Source organism: Ictidomys tridecemlineatus, chromosome 7 (genome assembly GCF_052094955.1).
Source record: "Ictidomys tridecemlineatus isolate mIctTri1 chromosome 7, mIctTri1.hap1, whole genome shotgun sequence".
Classification (NCBI taxonomy): domain Eukaryota; kingdom Metazoa; phylum Chordata; class Mammalia; order Rodentia; family Sciuridae; genus Ictidomys; species Ictidomys tridecemlineatus.
Genome location: NC_135483.1, coordinates 105,575,475 through 105,595,422, shown reverse-complemented (window position 1 = coordinate 105,595,422; position 19,948 = coordinate 105,575,475). Strand labels below are relative to the sequence as shown.

At 54.2% G+C, this 19,948-nt stretch overlaps 1 protein-coding gene across 2 annotated transcripts in view; it reads left to right on the top strand.

The window, feature by feature from the left end:
• The first annotated feature begins 276 nt into the window (after positions 1 to 276).
• Hs6st1 (heparan sulfate 6-O-sulfotransferase 1) overlaps positions 277 to 19,948 on the top strand; it is a 47,119-nt gene continuing 27,447 nt past the window's right edge. Inside the window, exon 1 of one of the 2 annotated variants that reach the window (XM_005315863.4) lies at positions 277 to 1,110. In XM_005315863.4, coding sequence (XP_005315920.2) covers positions 584 to 1,110 — 527 coding nt within the window. In that variant the 5' untranslated portion in view covers positions 277 to 583. The remainder of the gene's footprint in view (positions 1,111 to 19,948) is intronic. The other variant, XM_078017286.1, reaches the window with a different exon arrangement.

Sequence of the window (19,948 nt, the reverse complement as noted above, 5' to 3'; positions counted from 1 at the left end):
CAGAAGGATCGCCCGGGCCTCAGTTCCACGCTCCCTAGTCGCTCCCGACGCTTCTTGCTGACTGGAATCAGTTCCCGGTTTACAGCTGCCCGCCTCCTGGCTGCGACTTCACCGCCAGAGACACCAAACCCGGCGCCCAGCACTGGCCTATGGCCCCCAGTGCTCCATAGGCGGAGCCGAGGATCCGCGCGGGCGGCGACGACAAGAGGCGCCGCGGGGGCGGGCCGGGGGCGGGCCGGGGCGGGGCGGCGGCAGACTGCGGAGACGCGGCGGCGCGCGGGGCGGCGCAGAGCGTTCTCGGCGCGGAGCAGAGCGGGCTGGTGCGGAGGGCGAGAGGCGCGGGGCGCGGGGGGGTCGCGGCCGAGCGGGAGCCAAGCCGGAGACGGGCCCGGGAAACCGGAGCCGGGCAGGGAGCACCCATGGCGCCGCGGAGGCCCGGGGCCCGCGCCGCTGCGGGCAGCCTGGGCGCCGAGTAGCCGGGCCGGGCCGGAGCGCGGGTGGCGGCGGCGGAGGCAGCTGCGCCGGCGCCCCCCGCCCTCCCAGGCCCCGCGCCCCGCGCCCGGGCCGCCGGCGATGGTGACACATGCGGCGGCGGCGCGCCGGCGGCAGGACCATGGTTGAGCGCGCCAGCAAGTTCGTGCTGGTGGTGGCGGGCTCGGCGTGCTTCATGCTCATCCTGTACCAGTACGCGGGCCCGGGGCTGAGCCTGGGCGCGCCCGGCGGCCGCGCGCCGCCCGACGACCTGGACCTCTTCCCCACGCCCGACCCGCACTACGAGAAGAAGTACTACTTCCCAGTGCGCGAGCTGGAGCGCTCGCTGCGCTTCGACATGAAGGGCGACGACGTGATAGTCTTCCTGCACATCCAGAAGACAGGCGGCACCACCTTCGGCCGCCACCTCGTGCAGAATGTGCGCCTCGAGGTGCCCTGCGACTGCCGACCCGGCCAGAAGAAGTGCACCTGCTACCGACCCAACCGCCGCGAGACCTGGCTCTTCTCTCGCTTCTCCACGGGCTGGAGCTGCGGGCTGCACGCCGACTGGACCGAACTCACCAACTGCGTTCCCGGCGTGTTGGACCGCCGCGACCCCGCCGCGCTGCGCACGCCCAGGTGAGCGCCTGCTGCGGGAAGCGCGGTCGGGACCCAGGGCCGCGGGGATTCAGCGCGCGGGGCGCCCTGGAGCCTGGGTCCTGGCTCCGCCAGGCAGAGCTGGGCCAACTCTACCCTCTTGGGGCCCCCGTTCGCCTCGTCCCTTTCCAACCTGCAGGCGAGGCGCGCAAGGCTCCCACCTCGTCAGCTCTGGCAGCTGTCACCCCTTCCCTCTGACTTCCCTCTTAACATCTCTGTGCCTGTCTTTGCTCCACGACCGGCCTTGCTGCGTGGTGCCCTGACTTCCTTCTGGGTCAGCGCCTGCTGCAGCGGTCTGGCTGCCCCACCTGCTGTGCACCGCTGGCCGGTAGGAGAGCTGATCCGCCAGGGTTACGGTCCAGGCTGGCCTCACGCAGCCCGGTGGGTCTTTGAGAGAAGAAGCGTGTTCCCTGGTGTGTATACAGCTCACCTGGAGAGTTCACCTCCCCGCGTCCCTCTAATACCAAAAGTGGAGTGAGAAGTGAGGTCCCTCTCCCTGAACCTGTGGCGCCCCCAGCCCAACAGTGCCTGCCTGCTTTCAGCGGGCTGGGGAGGAGCTGCCAGGGAAGGGGTGGGCTTTGCCTGCCGGTGTGTGCAGGTAGAACAAAGGCCCTGAGTGACCTGGGCCTGGGGGCGGGGAGAAGGCTGTGCTACCTGCCCTCCCCAGCCCAGAAAGAGAAACAAAAGCTGCCAATTGGGGGCTCCCTTTCCAGGGAACCCACAGCCAGGTTAGAGCAGGTGAGCTGTTCCAGTAGTACCTGTTCAAGCAGACACCTTTTGTCAGGGCTCCCCTTCCCCCTATATGTGTAGGATTGAGAGACACGGGGCTGACCTGTGTGTGGACAAGGGTGCTGGGGGTTTCCTGGAAAACACTTTATAACAGATCCCCTGGCAGTGCTGGGCATCTGGCACATAAAGTTGGGATTGTTTTTCCTCCCGTTCTGTTGGTGTTCACTGGCCCTGCAGGGATGCACCTACGGGACCTTCTCCCCAGATGTCAGAGCTGGGAAAGACCAGAAGTGAAGCCTTCTTGCCTGCCTTTTGTTTCTGTTTCTCTTCCTTAGGACTGAATTTGCAAACAGATTAGGGGTGGTGGAGGGAATGCAGTGAGCCAGCCTGTGACTGACAGGATATTCCTAGGCACTCCTGGGTCAGAAAGGTACGGGCTCCCAGGTGGGCTTGGGAGATCCTACAGGAAGGATGCAGCTAGCCTAGAGCTGGCTGGTCCATGACACTGCTTTCCCTGAGTCCTTTTTTTTTTTTTCCTGTGAATTTTCTGATTTTCAGATAATAAGGATCCTGAAACTGAGGGAATATTCCCACTTTCCTTTAGTTGTACCACATTCCTCCCTCAGCAGCTAAGAAGTGGTGTTCTGGGATCTTAGTTTAATGGTTACAGAACTGCCTGTCCTGAAAGATTGTTTCTGCCCAATCTGCCCTGCACAGATGCACATTCCTGGTGCAGGACCCACCCCACCCCCCCACCCCCGTGGTCCAGCCGCACTGTGCTGTAGACAGAGCTGGGCCTGGCAGCTGTGGCCATCCACCTTTCCACCAACCAGGGCTGTAGGCTCCAGAGCTGAACACTGACATACCTCACCAGCCCAGGTGGACACATTCCTGCCTGCCGGAGGCTGAATCCTATCCGTAGGAGAGCTCCAGGGGAGTGTGCAGACCGGTCCTGGGGTTGCCAAGAGGCTGGGGCTTTAGAAGTGAGCTTACCTAGATTGCAACCAGGGTGCTCTTTCTGCAACCCTGTGAGCCCCCAGGGTTGGGAGGCTTCTGGTCTCCTTTCTCTGGAGTTTGTTCCCCAGAGCTGGAGGCCCCAGAGGAAGAGGCTCCAGCTGCTCTCCCACCCTGGAGTGGAAGGAGCAAGTGAGGTAGATGGGCCCCGGGTGCTACATGAGAGAGGCCCCAGTACCCCCTGCCTGGGAAGCCTGTGTGGGTGCAAAGTCAAATAGATGCCTCTTAATTCTTAGACCACCAACCCCTGGGCCTGAGAGTCGCTGACTTAGCAGCACAGAGGCTGAATGGGGAAGGGCTGCCAGGCCCTCAGGAGGCCCTCCTCTGCCTTGCCACCAAACAGGTGACAGTGTCTCCATGTTACTTCTCTCCCTCCCTTCTCTTTTCATTTTTGTTCCCAGGGCTAGGTAGATTGCTTTTGTAATGAGCTGACTGGGGAGGCACAGGAAGTCTTGGCTTTGTAAATTTACATCTCAGCTGCACCCCAGGTCACCTTCTGAGGGACCTCTAGGGCTGGAGCTGGGCCTCAGTGCTGTGGAGGCCAAGGTGCACTTCCTCCACCTGCCCCAGGGACTGGTCACTCTGAGCGTAGGGCAATGTCCACAATGTCAGGATGACTGGTGTTGAGTAGCACTGGGTTTTCAGAGGACTCGGATGTCACCCTTGCTGTCTTGCTGTCTTCACCTGCCCTTCCCGCACTCTATGTGCGTGGATGTCACCATCCAGCTGGTGAACTGAGGAGGGTGTGGGCCTGCTCCCCAGCCCTGACAGGCCCTCTTAGGTCTGGGACCTCTCTTTCTCCTCTGCCTCCTCCGGGACTCTCGTGGGGCTTGGACAAAGGCATATTTCAGGAACCTTTGTCCTGAGTCCCCTCTTCTCCCCACTTCTGGTGCCACCATCCAGAGTATTGGGGGGGGGCGGGGTTAAGAGAGGTAGGCTGAGTTATGGGGAAGTGGGCTTTGCTCAGCTCCCAGCCACCCCATGATGCGGCGTCCACCCAGGCTTTCTCTGAGCTGGGCACACGTTCAGGTGACAAATGGAGATGGACAGGTTTTCAATTCCTTCCTGGAATATGGTTTGGAACTTCCAGCAGTTGTTAGTGCTTCTTGCCTTGATACAGGAACAGGTATGAGAGCAAAGTGTTGGCAGGTCACTTAGTGGTCCCCTTCACTATGGGGGCTCTCGCCTGCTGCCGTCAGCTAGGACACTTGTGAAAACAGCCAAGAAGGAAAAGGGAATTTCACTGACCAGCTTGGAGAGATGTGGCTGCCTACAGACACCAGGGCCAAGGCCACTCTGGTCAGTGTGTTGGCACTCCACACTCTGGTGTCACCTCGGAGGGTCCAAATGGTGCACCTGTAGTCAGAATGCCCCTTCTTCCTCTTCCCATTTGCCTGAAGGTGTCACTAGAGGAAATACAGTCATGATCTTGCCTGGGTCAACCCGGAAATGTCCCTGAAATCATCTGGGCTTCGTTTGGAAATAACCACAGAGGGGATCTGGGGACCAAGAGTGGCTTCTGGCCCACCTTGGCTGGGCTCAGGTCACATCCTCTCTGCAGCAGGGCACCTTGGGAACACGCAGTGGGCTCCTAGTATCTGTGATATCTCCTTCAGGGACTGTGCTTCCTCGTGGGAGCAGTAGAACCAGTGGTCCCTCCTCAGTGACATGTCCTGTCAGTGCCTACAGCTTCATCTTTGACTGTGTGCTGCCCCACCTCCATCATCCTGAAGTCACCCCAGGTTCCAGCACCTACCTGGTGCCCAGCCTGAACTCCCCCTGTGCCTCATTGCACCCACCTCCCCCACTGTCCTCCAGGTTACTCCACCGACTTCAGTTGCTGCCCAGATGCCCCTTCCTCCAGGAAGCCTTCCCCGTCTTCCTGTTCCTAGGTCTCTATTGCCTTAAGTGCCCTCAGCTGCACTCCCATCTGCCACCTTGGCATATCCATAGCACATGAGCACTGGCTGTGTGTGCCCCAGTGCAGAACAGGTGCTGCCCTCTTGTTGGTACCAACCAGAACATTTTCCTCCAGGATCTGTGCTCCATCCTGCCTTTCCCTGGGAGTCCCTGAGTGCTGTGCTGAGATCCCAGGGACCTTCAGTGAGCCAGGACAGGGAGGGCTTAGGTCAGAGCATTCCTACAGCACTCAACAGTCTCTAAAGGGCCTTCACAGTCACTCTCTTTGAGATCAAGGGAGAAAACCGGCATCCACTGCAATGGGGACAGTTGTTTCCTGTGACCGTGAGCTAGTGACCAGGACCTGGGGCCAGACCTACATGGCCTTGAGAGGCCTTTGGCTGAGAGAAGAAGGGAATCTGAGGACAAGCTATTCCAAATTAGATTTCCACAAAAAAACTCCTTCCTCGTAAGCAGACACATAAGAAGGCAGACTGTCATTATCTTAGCTGGTTCTTGGCTAGGAGGTCATCTGCGCTATCACTTCTCTTGTCTTTGTGTCCGAGGATGAGCCCAGCCAGGGCTTCTAGGCACTTCCACTGTTCAGCCTGGGCCAACTCTGGGCTGAGGACATGTCTCCTCCTGAGTCACAGAGCCCTTTGCTGATGGACACAGTGCCCACCCTGGGCTCTGAGGCCAGTGGAACAGCAGGGACATTATGGGTTCAACTGGTTGTCCTTCTCCATGGAAGATCTGAGCTGTTTGGCTCCCATTCTGAGAGCGAGGCTGGCAGTGGTGGGCCAGGCCATATTGGAACTGGAGCCCACTAGGCCAGTAGGGAGGGAGGAGGAAGGGGCTGGCATTATTATCAGCAATGATTGTTGCGGTAGCAAGTGGAAAGAAAGTACAAGGGAGAAAAGAGAAACCATACTATTTCCCACAAGTACGTTTTCTTCTCTAATTGAAACCATAGTATAAATTACACACCATGAGTGTTGCTCCATGTGATTCAAAACTTACTTTTAGTGACTGCAGATGATCCCCCCTTCTCTGTGCTCTGCAGTTGGCTCTCAGACGTTGAACGTGCAGATTTCTAATTTTTTTGCTCCTGTAAGGAATGTTGCCACGGACATCCTTGTGTGCAGATATTTTACATAGCTCTGATTTCCTTTGGGAATTCCTAGGAGTGGGATTTCTGGGTTGAATTGTCTGAGTGTTTTAATGCTCTTAATGTGAGTGTTAACCTACTTTTCACACATAGAAATTTCACACCTTATCCAGTTCTTGCCCGTGGCATTGGAGTACCCATCTTAGCAGCACCCTTGTTGGTATTATTGTGGTGGGTTTGTTTAAAGTTTGCTTTCTTAAATCGGCAAAAAGTGCTTATCTTGTTTTTATTCCAAAGTCCTGCCCCACCCAGGCACCATTGGGGTGGCCCAGCACTTTAGGGGACTGGGGGCAGCTGTGCTTCAGTCACCCCAGCTGGCTCTCCACCTGCTCACAGATGTTTATATCACCCTTACTTAGAGAGGGGTGCAGCCTGGAATCGGAGGGAGCTGGGCAAGAGGCCATGGGGGTAAATAAGGAGGCTGGTGAACTGTTGTTTTCAGCGATACTGAAGAGTGGGTTATCTCATTTGGCCCTTGATATAGTTGGGATATTGCTTGCGTATGCGCCCCCCCCACCACCACCAAAGGGTTTGTATGTTGAAAGCTTAGTCCCAATTTGGTGGTGCTGAAATGGTGGGACCCTTAAGAGGTGGGTCGCTGCCCTCAGAAGGCATTGATGTAGTTCTCATGGGACCCTGGTTAGTTCCCTAGTTGCTCTCTAGCTTCCTGTCTCACCATATGATCTCTCTCACAGCTCCACCCTGACACCATGCACCGTGAGGCTTTAAACCAGATCCAAGGTGGCACCATGCCTTCAAACCTCCCAGAACTGTGAGCTAATTAACCCTCTTTTCTTACTCAGTACTCAGTCTCAGGTGTCTCGTTGTAGCAGTGGAAAACAGACCAAGGCAGCAAAGTAGGTGTGTGAAGGTTGGCCTGTTTTCCACAAAAGGAAAGCCCAGAGAAGTATGAGAACTTGTTTGAGTTTGAAGAAGTTTGAGTCTGTATGCCTGGAGGACCAGGAGCCAGGATTTGGACATCTATCTGTCCTGAAGCCCATATGCCTGGCCCTGTCCTCTGCCGTGCCCTGCCCCACCCTCTGGTGGGGAGGACCATCCCCAGATGAGCATGGCAGCCACAGGATTCAGAATGGGTGGCCTGCCTTCTGAGACCTGGGCAGACACGCACAATTTCACACGCAGACCTGCGTCATCAGGTTTTCTGGAAAACATCTGGCAGCCTTCAAGTAGCTGCAGGATGAGAACTGGGCCACGTTCCCCTGGCTCTGGAAAGGGAGCACCAGAGAGGTTTGCTGACGGTCAGCAGAGCCCATCCGTGGGGGCACTTAACTTATAGCACAGCCTGGCCAGCATCTGCCACACCTCCCCTGTGTGGTCAGGTGGTTCACAGGTGGTCCTTGGGACAAGAACGGCCGAGTCCACCTCCTGACCTGGAAGGATGGGCCATGTGAGAGGCAGTGCTGGCAACCTGGCAAAGCTGGGGCTGAGCCTCGCTGGCCTGTGCCCCTCAGCTTCTGAGTCTGTGCTCTGCCCTGCTGGGTGGTAGACAGTAGGAGGCCTCCCTCCCTGGGCGTCCTCACCCTTTCTCTTGACACCTTGTGGGACTGAGCTGAGTCCCTATGTGAAAGACTGCAGGATGTCTCCAGGTCAGATGTCTAGCAGCACAAAATCATGGAGGGGGGCTTCTGGAGCTGGGATTCCCCCTTCACCTCGTGTGTGCCATGGGTTTGAGGGATTTGAAAAGGAAAACGACAGAAGGCACACTTTGGGGAGCAGGTACTCTAGGCCAAGCCAACTCCCCAACCAACCAGAAACAGAAATGACATTGAGACCCGTACCTCTGGCCCTCTTGGGGGTGACATGTGCTTGTAAAATGTTTTGGGTGTATTTGTTTTTCATTTCTAAAGATTCTTGTTCTTGCGTTTCCAAGAACAGTTAGCTCTTTCCCTACCTGGTAAGATTTTACTCTGTGTGTTTTTTGTTTTGGAAAGAACATGTCAGGTTCACAGAAGGCCTCTGCTCTGGGGTTGAGATGCTGCCCTAGCCACAATGACAGACCTGAGTGTGTGTGGTGGTACCAGGAGGGGTGGTCTGAGGGGTATGGAAAAGACCCTCCCCTGGGGTTTTGCAGGACAAATGAGAGTGTAGACAGGAAGCAGTACTCTGGAACCAGTTAGGGTTCATATATGTCATCTGAGATCCACAGCTGGTGGTGGGGATGAATGGGAGCAAGAGAGAGCCCTGGGACAGGACAACAGAGGCCCAGGTGTTGGTGTCCATCTACCCTGGAATGCAGGACTGTTAGTTCCTGGCTATGTGACTTGTGGTCCTATTCATCCCTTGGTAAAATGCCCCCTTCCAGGTGTGGTATTGTCCCAAGTCCCCTGCATGTAGGGGCTCTCATTTTGGGAAAACATGGCATGCCCATGTACACAGGAGAGACTCCAGGTGGACATTGTTAGAGAACATCAGAGGCAGGCAGAGGACAGAGAGTGTCTGGACACAAAGGCAACCCACATCCTACCCCAGGGCTAAGGAGAGGCTGGGACCTGGAGGAGTCCATCCTGAGCCGCTCTTTAACCCACTCCCGCTGGCTGTGCCCGAGGGAGCTCCTCCCAGGCCAGGCTCCCAGCCAGCTCTGTGGGTGCTGGGAGCTTTGCTGAGGACACACAGCCCATGGGGGTGTGGATGGCCTTTCCTGCAGCATGACCTGCTCCTACAAAGGCCCGAAGTTCTCTCCAGGGCAGCTGGACCATTGGGGAGACCCAGCTATCAGTCCATTCATGTCATTCACTCAGCCCTGTACCCTGGCCTGGGCAGGCTGCCTGCTGCAGTGACATATCCCAAGTTCCACCACAGGCTGCACAGGAGCTCCTGGATCCTCTCTGTAGACAGGACTCTCAGACTCCAGGGGAGGAAACATAGAGACGTACTTGCTTGCTTAGGCCCGTGGGGCATATTGGGATAGGGTCCTTCTGGAAAGAGGAACCCCCTGAGCCAGCCTTCCTCCCTTGTCGCCGCACCCAGGGTGGCTCATGGCTGGGGGGGGGGGGGGCGGGGGATATTAGACCTCAGATTCCCCATCTCTAAGATAGAGATGTTTTTCTCTCATTTGTTTCTATAGAGACACCAGTGACCACTTATCTGTGATTTCCTGTGACGCTGTGGTACCTTCAGTCCCATGTCTTATGGGAGCCTTGACACACATAACCTCTTAGAATTTCCCAGTGCAGTTGGAGGCCCAGTTCCTCCTCTGGAAAGCAGGCGGTCAGCAGCTGCCCACAGTGCCCTGGTGAGGTGGCAAGGCTCTGGGCTGGTGCACTGCCAGGGAGGGAGCTTCAGCGAGAGCCTGCTCTCTGTCCTTTGAGGGCTGCAGCTGCCTCTGTTTGTTTACACAGGGAACACTAAAAGGCCCACCAGGGGGGACATCAGAACAAATCAGTAATTGTCTGGCAAGATAGTGACTAGAGAGATTAAAACACAGGAGGAGTTAATTGTTTACAGAACTGTGGAGCCCACAGAGGTCAGTGGCCAGGGTCACTCACCCCCTCTGGTCATGGGCAGGAGCTGGCCCCTTGTTAGTTCTCTCCCCGTGGCAGGGCCTCCAGGTCAGGGTAACAGGCCCAGGTCCTGTCCTTTAGGGGTCCCTGGGAGGACCTCTCCTCTGGTCAGCTGAAGCCATTCTGCAGAAAGTGCTTGGCACCACGTGTGAGGTGCATCTTGAAACACCGGCTTCCAGCTTAGACTCCATTCCCCACCTGGAACCCTCTGAACCATGTTTATGTTCCCTGCCTTGTGGAGTGGTGGGGGCAGAGCCCAGCAAAGAGTCTGTTGCTCCGTAAGTTCTGCTTCATTCTCCACGACAAGTAAGGACAGAAGGTGGTATGAGTGCCTGGAAGCAGGGAAGCCAGCTGGGGAGATGGGCCACCTGAAGCCGGGGACCACCAGGACTTCCTCGGGCAGCAGCAGAGCAAGGGGAAGGACGCCCCAGCTTGGTGCCCCTCTAGCTCTGCAACTTCTCTGCCATGGGAGAAGGTGTTTGGATTTGTGCATTCAGTCCCACTGTGGGCTCCTTTTTGTAAAAGACTGCAATGAGTCTTATCTCTTTGGGGGGACAGGAAAGGGGCCTCCAAGCCAAAGCCAGGAGTTTAGCTTCTGTTCTTATCCATGAATTGGTGTGCTTGAGGGCCAGCCCAGAGCTTCCTTTAAAGCAACTAAAATCTATGCAGGTAGGGTCCCTTTATCTGGGACATCCTCCACAGGTCAACACAGGTCTTTCAAGGTGACAACCTGGGATGTTCCCTGCTTCAGCCATGGGGTTGTCATCTCACCCTGGGCTGTGGCATTGGGAACCACCCAGCCCTCCTATCAATGCCTACTTAGCAAAAGGGCTTTGCAGTGTTTGCTCCCTCCATCTCCAGAGAGCCCCTGCCCTCTCTGGCCAGTAGCCAGATGTAGAGGAGCTAAAGGTCTAGAAGCTAAAGGGATGCAAACACCATGTGAGAGTCTTGTTCCTCAGGAAGTGGCAGTTCTTCCCCTCCCTGGTGCCCTCCAGCTGTGGGCTGAGCCCAGGCTTGGATCACTTCCACAGGATGTCTGCGGGTGGTGCAGCTGGGACCTCGGGCTGTGGGTTGTGTATATCTCTGTCCCACTGCAGGTGAAGGAGAAGTCTCCAGACACCCCACCCTGTGCCACTATCCAGCATCTTCTCTTTCGAGTACCTTTTATACTTCCTTTTACACGTTGGCCGCAGACCTGTGAATCCCTTAAACCATACGTAGTGCTGTTTTGAGGTTTCAGACTTTCTAGAACCCTGTATCAAACTGTATTTAACCTTCTACCACCTGCTGTCTTCTCTTAGCCCGTTTCTGAGATGTATCTGTGTTGGTCCATGACATGCATATTTAATCCATCCACTGCCGGATTTATTGTCATCGCTGTCTAGACATAGCTCCCTTTCCCTCTGCTTTGTTCTGAAAAGAGCCGGGAGCATGTTTGGCTTTGACTGTCACAATCCTGATGATAGTGATTGTGCCTGCACCTGGTTCTTGTGTGTCCCTAGCAGTGGGTCAGAGTGTATTCTGTCCTCAGCCCAGAGTGGTTCCTCCACCCGACACCTGTGCTGTGTCAGGTTCCCCCCTGCTTGGCTGCCGGACGTGGGCATTTTTGCAATCCAAGAGCTGTAAACAGAGACCACTGTGGTCTCAGTGCACATTTGCACTATACTAGTGAGATCTTCATGGGGTGTTTATTGGCCACGGAGGTGTTCACCATCAGTTATCTGTGTCTTTGGTCTGGGTTTTCCCTGGAGTTCCCTATTGATCTGGGACAGTGTTCTCTGTGTATCTTGGTGTCAGACTCTGTGGGTGATAAGCCCAGCAGGCATCTCCTCCCACGAGCCCATTCACTCTGTGGACCTGTGATTTATGGCACCTGCACCAGGTAGGGGTCGAGCTGGACCAGGCACACCCTGTCCTTTGTCCAGTGTCATGTGTACATGTGGGCAGGAGTGTGCCTGATGACCTCTGAACCCCTCTGGGACCTTGCCGGTCATGGGCTCTTAGCCAGAGGCCTCAAGGCTGAATGGGTGGACAGATGGCCAGCTGACTGCTGTCCTCACTGCAGTGTGGACACCCCTGGGGCCTTCCCTGGAGATGCTCAATAGTATCCAAGGCAGCAGCTGTACAGGCTGAGCCCAGGAGGACCAGTGAAGCCATCAGGGCCTTCTGGTATTGGCCCCCTTATAAGGGTTCCTGTGAGATTGAGTTGGAAGAAAACAGCTAAGCACAGAGCTGGGAACCCACTGCTCTGGAGTTCACAGGACCCCCCCCCTTCCACGTGGAGATCTGAGTGGGCCTTGCCCAGGTAAGGCCTGCCCTTGTTACCCACTCAACCTGACCTTGATGCTGGACACTCACCCTGGGCCTCAGTCTCCCCCAGTGACAGTGCCAGCACTGCATAAGTAGCATCCAGGAGAGGAACCCATCACCATGTCACCTGGGAACCTACTTCCACCCAACTTGGACCCCCTGCTGGCTGGGGGTGAGTAGCCCCCAAGTCCCTGTCCAAAATAAGAAAGTTCTTGCTGCTGCTGCTACAGGGCTTGCAAGACCCCATGAACAAACACGGGCACCCACTAGCAGCCCATGGGAAGCAGGGAGAGCGTTTCCCCTTTGAGTAATGAGTGCCAAAACTCACATGTAAATATTTACCTCTCTGGAGCTTTGGCATCTTTGGGAAATGGGGACCTGCCAGCACTGAGGTTTTGTGTTTGCATCACCATGGCAAAAGGCAGGATGGGATGCCCTTTCCTAGCAGTGAGCCTGGGGGTGTGAGTGTGGCACCATGACTTCTCTGGAGTCCTGATGCCATCATGTAGGGTAAAGCTGCCCAAGGTAGCACAGCCGGGGAACGGAGGCACGTGGGCATCCCGCCCTAGGTCACAGTCCTAGGAGCAGAGTGTGGCTATGGATGAGTGCCACCCTCACTTGGTGCCAAGCCTTCCTCATACAAGGCTCACTATCAAGGGCCCCATCTTACAGCTGAATAAACCCAGGGGCAGAGGACCTACATAACTTGTAATCTAACATCCCACGAGGCAGAGCCAGATTCACACACAGGCCTGTGGCTCCACAGTTCCCCCTCAGCCCTTCCCATGGCAAGGAGCCAGGCAGTTCTCCGTGCCAACAGAGCCAGAAGTCTGTCAGAGTGTGGACTCATGGCCACCAAATGGTGCTGCTTCATGGGTGGGCTTGCCAGGTCCTGAGGAGAGCTCCCTGAGTGACCACCAGCCCCTACTTCTCAGAGTCCAGCTGAATGAATTTGGCTGCCTGGCCCCAAACAGCCAAGTCATCAGGTCTAACATGGCGGCTCCCTGGAGAGATCCAAAGGCAGGGTGGGGGAAGGCAGAGCAGATGGTCTCTCAGGGGAATTTGGAGGTATCTGATGTCACCTGGAAGGAGAGGCCCTGCCCAGGCACAAAGCCTACAGGTTCCAGCCCTTCCTGGAGAACAAAGACCTCAGCTGGCCAGGCTGGAATCCTCCTTGCCTGCTCCAGTCCCTCCAGGGTTGGGCCCAGAGGGGCTCCTTCAGCACTTCCTCTCCAGCACCTGCAGGTCCAGGCGGTTGGCTTTGTTCGTGCAAGTCCCGGCAGAGCTGTTTGTCGGCCCACCTCCTGAACCCTGAGAAAGTTCAGGGCCTCCTGCGTGCCCTTCGGGAAGCAGAGTCCTGTAAGGGGAGATTTATTCCTTTGCTTTCCTGGAAGCTGGACTGGCAGCGTGCCCAGGGGAAAACAGTTTTCATAAAGAGTGGTCAGGTTTCAGCCAAGTGGGTAAAAGGCAGGAATGGGGACTGATGGGCTACTCCAGGGCTGCAGCACATCAGCCCCCAGCCCCACTGCTCAAGCGCTTGGATTGAAAGGGGGCCCAGGCAGGCTTCAGGCCAGCAGAGGATGAAGAATCCCTGAGTAAAAGAGCTGAGGGGCCCCACCAACCTGAGGCATCTTCCTTCTGGCTCCTTCTGCAGCACAGGGCCCCCTCTTACTTTGTGGGTCCCTTGCTTTGGTCTATGAGATGCTCAGAAGTCTCCAGAAGCAAAGATTGTGTGGCCAGTGTCAGGACTCCGTCATCCACCACAGCCCCAGTCTGCGGGCCCAGCCCTTTGCCACAGCCCCATCCAAGTTGGCAAGTAATTCATCAGATGAGGCCTTCCGGACTAGGGAACCCCCACAGCTAGGGAGATGGGCATTACTTGGTACATCACAAAACTGTGGCTAGCTGAGCAGACCACTCCAATCGCTATTGCTCATTCTCTGCACCCTACCCAGTCTGAACCTTACTGTCACTGTTACTTCCTTTTACACGTTGGCCGCAGACCTGTGAATCCCGTAAACCATACATAGTGCTATTTTGTCCTCTGCCAGCCAGACCAGAGGTGGCTTGAGGAGGAACTGAGCGTGAAGGAAGTAACCCCAGGGGACATGAATGGTGATAACGTAGCATTGCCTTCACAGTGTAGCCCATGGGGTGGGGGGGTATGGAGTAAAGTTACTGCCAAGCCCGGCTGGCCTCTTGCATGACAGTGACCCCTTCATGTGACACATCACATAAGCTATTCTGGGGCATCAGGAAGACCTTGGTTCAATGGGTTACTACAGAGCTGATGGCCTTCATGGGTGCAAGGATACTTGATCTTAGGAAAGGGAGCAAGTAGCCATCTCCTGGGAAGATGACATGGTGTAGGGACATCAGCTCTGAGCAGCTGCCCCTGTGTGAGAGTCAGCCAGGGCAAAGCCATCCCTGTCAGTCTTCTGGTGAGTACCTGAAAGTACCACTTTCAGGTGAGAGAACTACTCAGAGTTGAGGGACTCCACCAAGGTACTGAACCAGTCATCAGCAGGATGGGATTTACCCCAGCTAGCCCAGAGGTCTTTGGAGAGTCCTGTGCTGACATCCATTAACAAGGCAGCCTGTCAGAGACCCAGAACATTGCCGTCTATGACAGTCCCTTATTTCTTCCACCTGCTCCTTTAGCCAAAGGTAGACAGGTCAGCCCCATGCAGTACTCAGCAAAAGGGTACTTGGAATAGCAGTGGTCTCTGTCCTAAGGGGTTCATGGCCCTTCTGCTGTCAGGCCTGGCACTTGCACCATCCCTGTCTCCTGGGGACGGACCACCAAGCCCCGAGGAAATCAAGCTTCCAAAGGGTCAGCATGCTTTAGATAAGTAGACATGGCTAGTGGTATCCCCCAAGGGACAGCTGTAAATTCTCCAGAGAAACAGAACCCATAGGATGTAAATCGATACGTAGGTGCATGGGTATGTGGATGGATTGAGTAGGTGGGTGAGTGGTTGAATGGGAATTGGCTCACGTGATTATAGTGACAGATGTTTTACAGTGATCTTCTGCAAGCTGGAGACCAGGGAAGCCAGTGGCATGACTCAGTCTAAGACCAAAGGCTTGATAACTCTGGAACTCTGATGTCCAAGGACAGGAGGAAGGTGTCCCAGCTCCACAGAGCAAATATGCCCAGATTCTGCCTTTTTGATCTGTGCAAACCCCACATTGGGTAAGGGTGGACCTTCCTTACTTGGTCCATTGATTGAAATGCTCCTCTCTTTCTGAAACCACCCTCAGACATGTCCAGAGAGTGTGCTTTACCAGCTATGGGGGTATCCTTCCTGCTTTCAAGTTGACGCCTAAAATTAGCCATTACTAGATCCTTTGAGTTGGGACCTGAGATGGAAACAAGTGTTGGGCAACAGCTTTTTGGGGCAGCCAGAGTGGCAGCAGCGTTCTTCAGAGAGAGCCTTGGTCGTGTATTTTGAGGCACCCACTTAATGACCCCCTCCAGCAGCCAAGCTGGGTATTACGAAGTAATAGGATATTGGCAGGATATTCAGCAGGTAGCAGATGTCCCCAGCCATGTATGCAAGAGCTTCCTGGCATCAGCAGGAGAGATTTGGTGGCCAGCGGTATATAAGTGGATCACCTTCAGGGTTTCTGCTAGCCCTGGACAGCAAAGAAGCAGAGCAGGTCTAGGGCTAGGCCCTTCGCAGAGCCCACCCCCTGCTAGGGCTGAAGATCAGGGGAGGAACCCACTCCCACCCTGCAGTGTACCCTGCAGACATTGTCCCCTGCTGCTGCTTCCTCTTGGGTACTCCTCCCTTGCTCCACCATCAGGCTGGGCCTTGCCTCCTCTGGTTTCTTAGTCTACAAAACAGGGTTGTGCACCCCAAGCTGTGGCAAGGGTGAAATGAAGCCAGGAATCAGCACATGGAGCAGATCAGCAAGACCTGAAGGGGTCAGGGCAGGGTCCCCCACAGGTGTGCCCCAGAACTTCATCCCTGGGTTGCCTTAACTGTCCCCAGCAAATGGCAGAGTAAGTGCTAGCAAGTGCTGGCCGTCTTGTCTGATCTAGAAGGCCAGGAGGCTGACCGTGTCCCTTACCATTTGTACAGCTAGGAAGAGACCAAGCGCAGAGCAGCAGCCTTCCCACAAGGTGACCCACAGGAGCCCTGCACAGCTTGGCCACCCACCCTTTAGTTCCTAGAGCCCTAGGAAGTGTCTTAAACCAAGCAATAGGTGGGGAGGCGTTCCAGGGGTTGACCAGAAGAGAGCCAGCCACAGGTCAAGGAGGCAACACAGGAAGCTGAGGTAAGTGACAACCAAGTGCTTCTGTGCAGAGCCTTCCCCGGGCCTTCAGAAGGAACTAAAACCTACCCTTCAGGAGCTGCAGAGGAGTGAGAGACGGAGTGCTCTGGTCACAGATGTTCTCAGTAGGAGGCCCAGTGAGAACAGCCATACACACACACACACACACACGTACACACGGCCTTGACTGCATAGACCAGCCCTGCCTGACCCGAGCATGCTGCTGCCAGCACTCTTGACTTCCTGGTCTGTGAACTTGGGGGTCCCACAGCTCAATAGCTGGCCTCCCCTTGCTGTGGCCCTGGCAGCAGCACCAGCTTAAGATGCAGGCCTTGCTGGAAGCCACTGGACAGCACTCTGCTCTTCAGTTTTCCCATGTGCAGCAACACCGTGTATTTGCAGGTGCTGGTAGGTGTCCTTGAAGGGCAGGACTGACTTCATGGCTCAGCCACAAATGTCTTTTATTATGTAGGGAGAGCACCCAGGGCACCACGGAGAGTCCAGTCCTTTGCCTTCCCTCCCCTCTGCCATCTGTGATCTTGGTGAGCTAGGTGTCCCCGACTGGTCGTCAGCCTCACTGCTGCCTGCATGAGCTGGTGGAAGAACAGGCCAGTGGAGCCCCAAGAAGACTGTCTGCCACGGTTTTCATCAGTGCAGGGAATCCTGTTGGGGGCTGGGCCCTGCTTGGCAGGATGAGCCACAGGCTTTACACCTGTACAGGCATGTCCTCAATGAGGGCAAGAAGTTGGGAGAGTCCCAGGGCTGACCAGGGACAGCACAAGGCACTAACCCCCCGACAAGCACACGTGTGCACGCTCCCAGCAGCAGCTCAGGCCTCAAAGCCAGCGGTGACTCAAACATTCTGGAACAAGAATTCCTTTTTTCCTTACAAGTGGTTGGCACTTTGAGACATTTCCTCCCATTTGAAATTCCTTCCCACTAGTTCTCACTAAAAGCTGAGCAATTTTCCACTCGGTGGCTGGGCTGCTCCTAAATCCCCAGCTCTCAAAATGCAGCCAGGATATTAGAGGAAAAGTGTTTTCACAGGTGATTTGCAGAAAAGGGAGGGGGGGGGCAACTTGGAGCCTCCATGTGTGGGGTGGGATCTCCTGCCCATGAGGGTGACTACAGGAGGCTGTGAAAGCACCAGAAAGCCAGACTCCAGTGGTGTGCTCTTAGAACTGCCTTCTGCCCTTCCAGGAGTATGGGTGCTGAGGGTGTGCTTGGCAGTGTTAGCAGGATGCCAGGTCCCAGTTGTTTTTGCTGGTTTTATTTTGGTTTTTGTTTAGTTTTTGATACCAGGGATTGAACACAGGGGTGCTCAACCACTGAGCCCTATCCCCGGCCCCCCTTTTTTAAAACTAGTTTATTTAGAGACAGGGTCTTGCTGAGTTACTTAGCACCTCACTAAGTTGCTGAGGCTGACTTTGAACTCATGATCCTCCTGCCTCCGCCTCCTGAGCCACTGGGATTACAGGTGTGTGCTACTGCTCAGGTTCTGGTGTTTTCTAAGCCTGGTTGAAGAGATCAATTACACATGGGAGGCTGGATGGACAGAGAGTCATGGCAGAGAGGGCATCTGCCCCTCCCCTTCTCACTGGAGAGTGGCCTCTGGGGATGGACCTAGCAGAGGCTGGAGGACTGGAGCTACTCAGCTGAGGAGTGAGGGGTACAGGGATAGGGGGCAGGCTGACTGTGGAAGCCACACGTTGGATGACAGCAGCTACAGTGTGGGTTTTAGGGAGGGAAGGGGCCTTCCTAGCCTCCTGCAAGGGATGTGCTCTCTGCCCCTCGGGAGGAGGTGTGCTCACCAAGCCCCTGCTGTCTGACCAGAGTACAGAGACGGGTTCTCCTCCAGGTCATGCCTGCGTCCTGGACCATGCCCAGGTGCACTTCTGCCCCATCCAAGGCCAGCTCTGGGGCCTTCAGTCTTCCCTTTGGTCCTATCATTCCAAGAGAGTCTAGGAGACGGTGAGTGGCAGGTTTAGACCAAGCGGACATCATGTGTCCTCAGTCACTGAGGGTCCCCAGGATGGCAGCACCCACCATCTTTCCTGAGAAGCCTGCCACAGGCGTTCCATGGTGGGGGAACTTTTGGTTTTTCACTTGTAAAATACACAGAACGTGAAATTTATGAAGTGAACCATTTTGTGGTACAGTTTGGTGGTATTATGTCCCTTGTCAGCCTTCATGCCATCCATCTCCCAAACATTTTTTTTTGTTGTTGTTTTTAAATCTTCCCAAACTGAGATCACCCATTCAACCTGCCCCTGGCAACCACCATTCTACTTTCCATCTATAGGAATTGAACTGTGCCAGGGACCTCGTGATGTCTGTATTTTTGTGACTGGCTTTGCATGTTGTCTTCAAGGTTTACCCAGGTTGTCACATGTCAGAATTTCCTTCCATTTTAAGGCTGGTTAGGTTCCATTGTGTCCATAGACCACATCCTGCTAATCTGTTCATCAGGGGACACTTGAGTTGCTTCCACATTTTGTTGCTGTGAATGATTGCTGCTGTGAATGTAAGTGTACAAACACCTATTCAAGTTCCTGTTTTCAGTTCTTTGGAGCATGGACCTAAAAGCGGAAATACAGAATGATATAGTGATTCTATGTTTCATTTTTTTGAGAAACCCACCCTACTGTTGTCCCACCAGCAACGTACGGGGGTTCTATTTTCTCTGCATCCTTGCCCACATTTCTTATTTCCTGGATCATTTGTTTTGTTTTAATTCTTTTTTTTTTTTTTTAGTTATTGGTGGACCTTTAATTTATTTATTTGTATGTGGTGCTGAGAATTGAACCCAGGGCCTCACACATGCTAGGCAAGCGCTCTACCACAGAGCCACAACCCCAGCCCCTTTGTTTTGCTTTTTATTGAGAGACTGGGTTTCACTATTGCCCAGGCTGGAGTGCAGCAGCTATACATAGTCATAGTACCACTGCAAATACTTAGTGTAGACCCCCAGCAGCCACAATCCACTGTAGCCTGGAACTCCTGACCTGACGCCATCCTCCTACCTCAGCCTCCCAAGTAGCAGGAACTGCTAGTGCATACCCCCATGCTTGGTTGGTTTAATAGCCTCCTGATAGGTGGGAATTAGGATCTCATTACAGTTTTGATTTCCATTTCATTAATGCCTGGTGATGTTAAGCATCTTTTCATGTGCTTGTTGGCCATTTGTATATCTTTGAAGAAATGTTTATTTGAGATATTTGTCCTTTTTTTAAACTGGATTGTTTGATGTTTTTGTTAAGTCCTAAGAGCTCTTTATATATCCTGGATCTTAGTCTCTTATAAGATATATAATTTGCAATGTGCAAACATTTCTTCCATGGGTTGGCTTTTCATTCTGTTGAGAGGGTCTTTTATTGTATAAAAGGTTTTTGTTGTTTTTTTTTAATTTTGATGAAGTCCAGCATAACTACTTTTGTTGTTGTTGTTGTATGTTTGGGTGTCATAAAACTTTCCCCTATGTTCAAAGAGTTTTGTGTTTGGGGCTCTTATGTTTAGATCATCAGTTCATTTTTTAGTTAGATTTTATATGTGGTGTAAAGTAAGGATCCAGTTCCATTCTTTCGAATGTGGCTGTCTAACATATTTGTACACTCATATTCCCAGCACCACATGTTGAAAAGAATGTCCTTTCCCCCATTGAATTGATTTTGGCACCCTTGTCAAAAATCATTGGACCATATATACAAGGGTTCATTTCTGGGTTTTCTAATCTATTCCATTGGTCCCTGTGTCTGTCTTTATGCCTATACCACACTGTTTTGATTACTGTAGCTTTGTAGTAACTTTTGAAATCAAGGGATATGAGTCTTCCAACTTTATTCTTCTTTGTCAAATGCTTTGGTTATTTCTGACCCCTTGGAGTTCAAATAATTTTAGA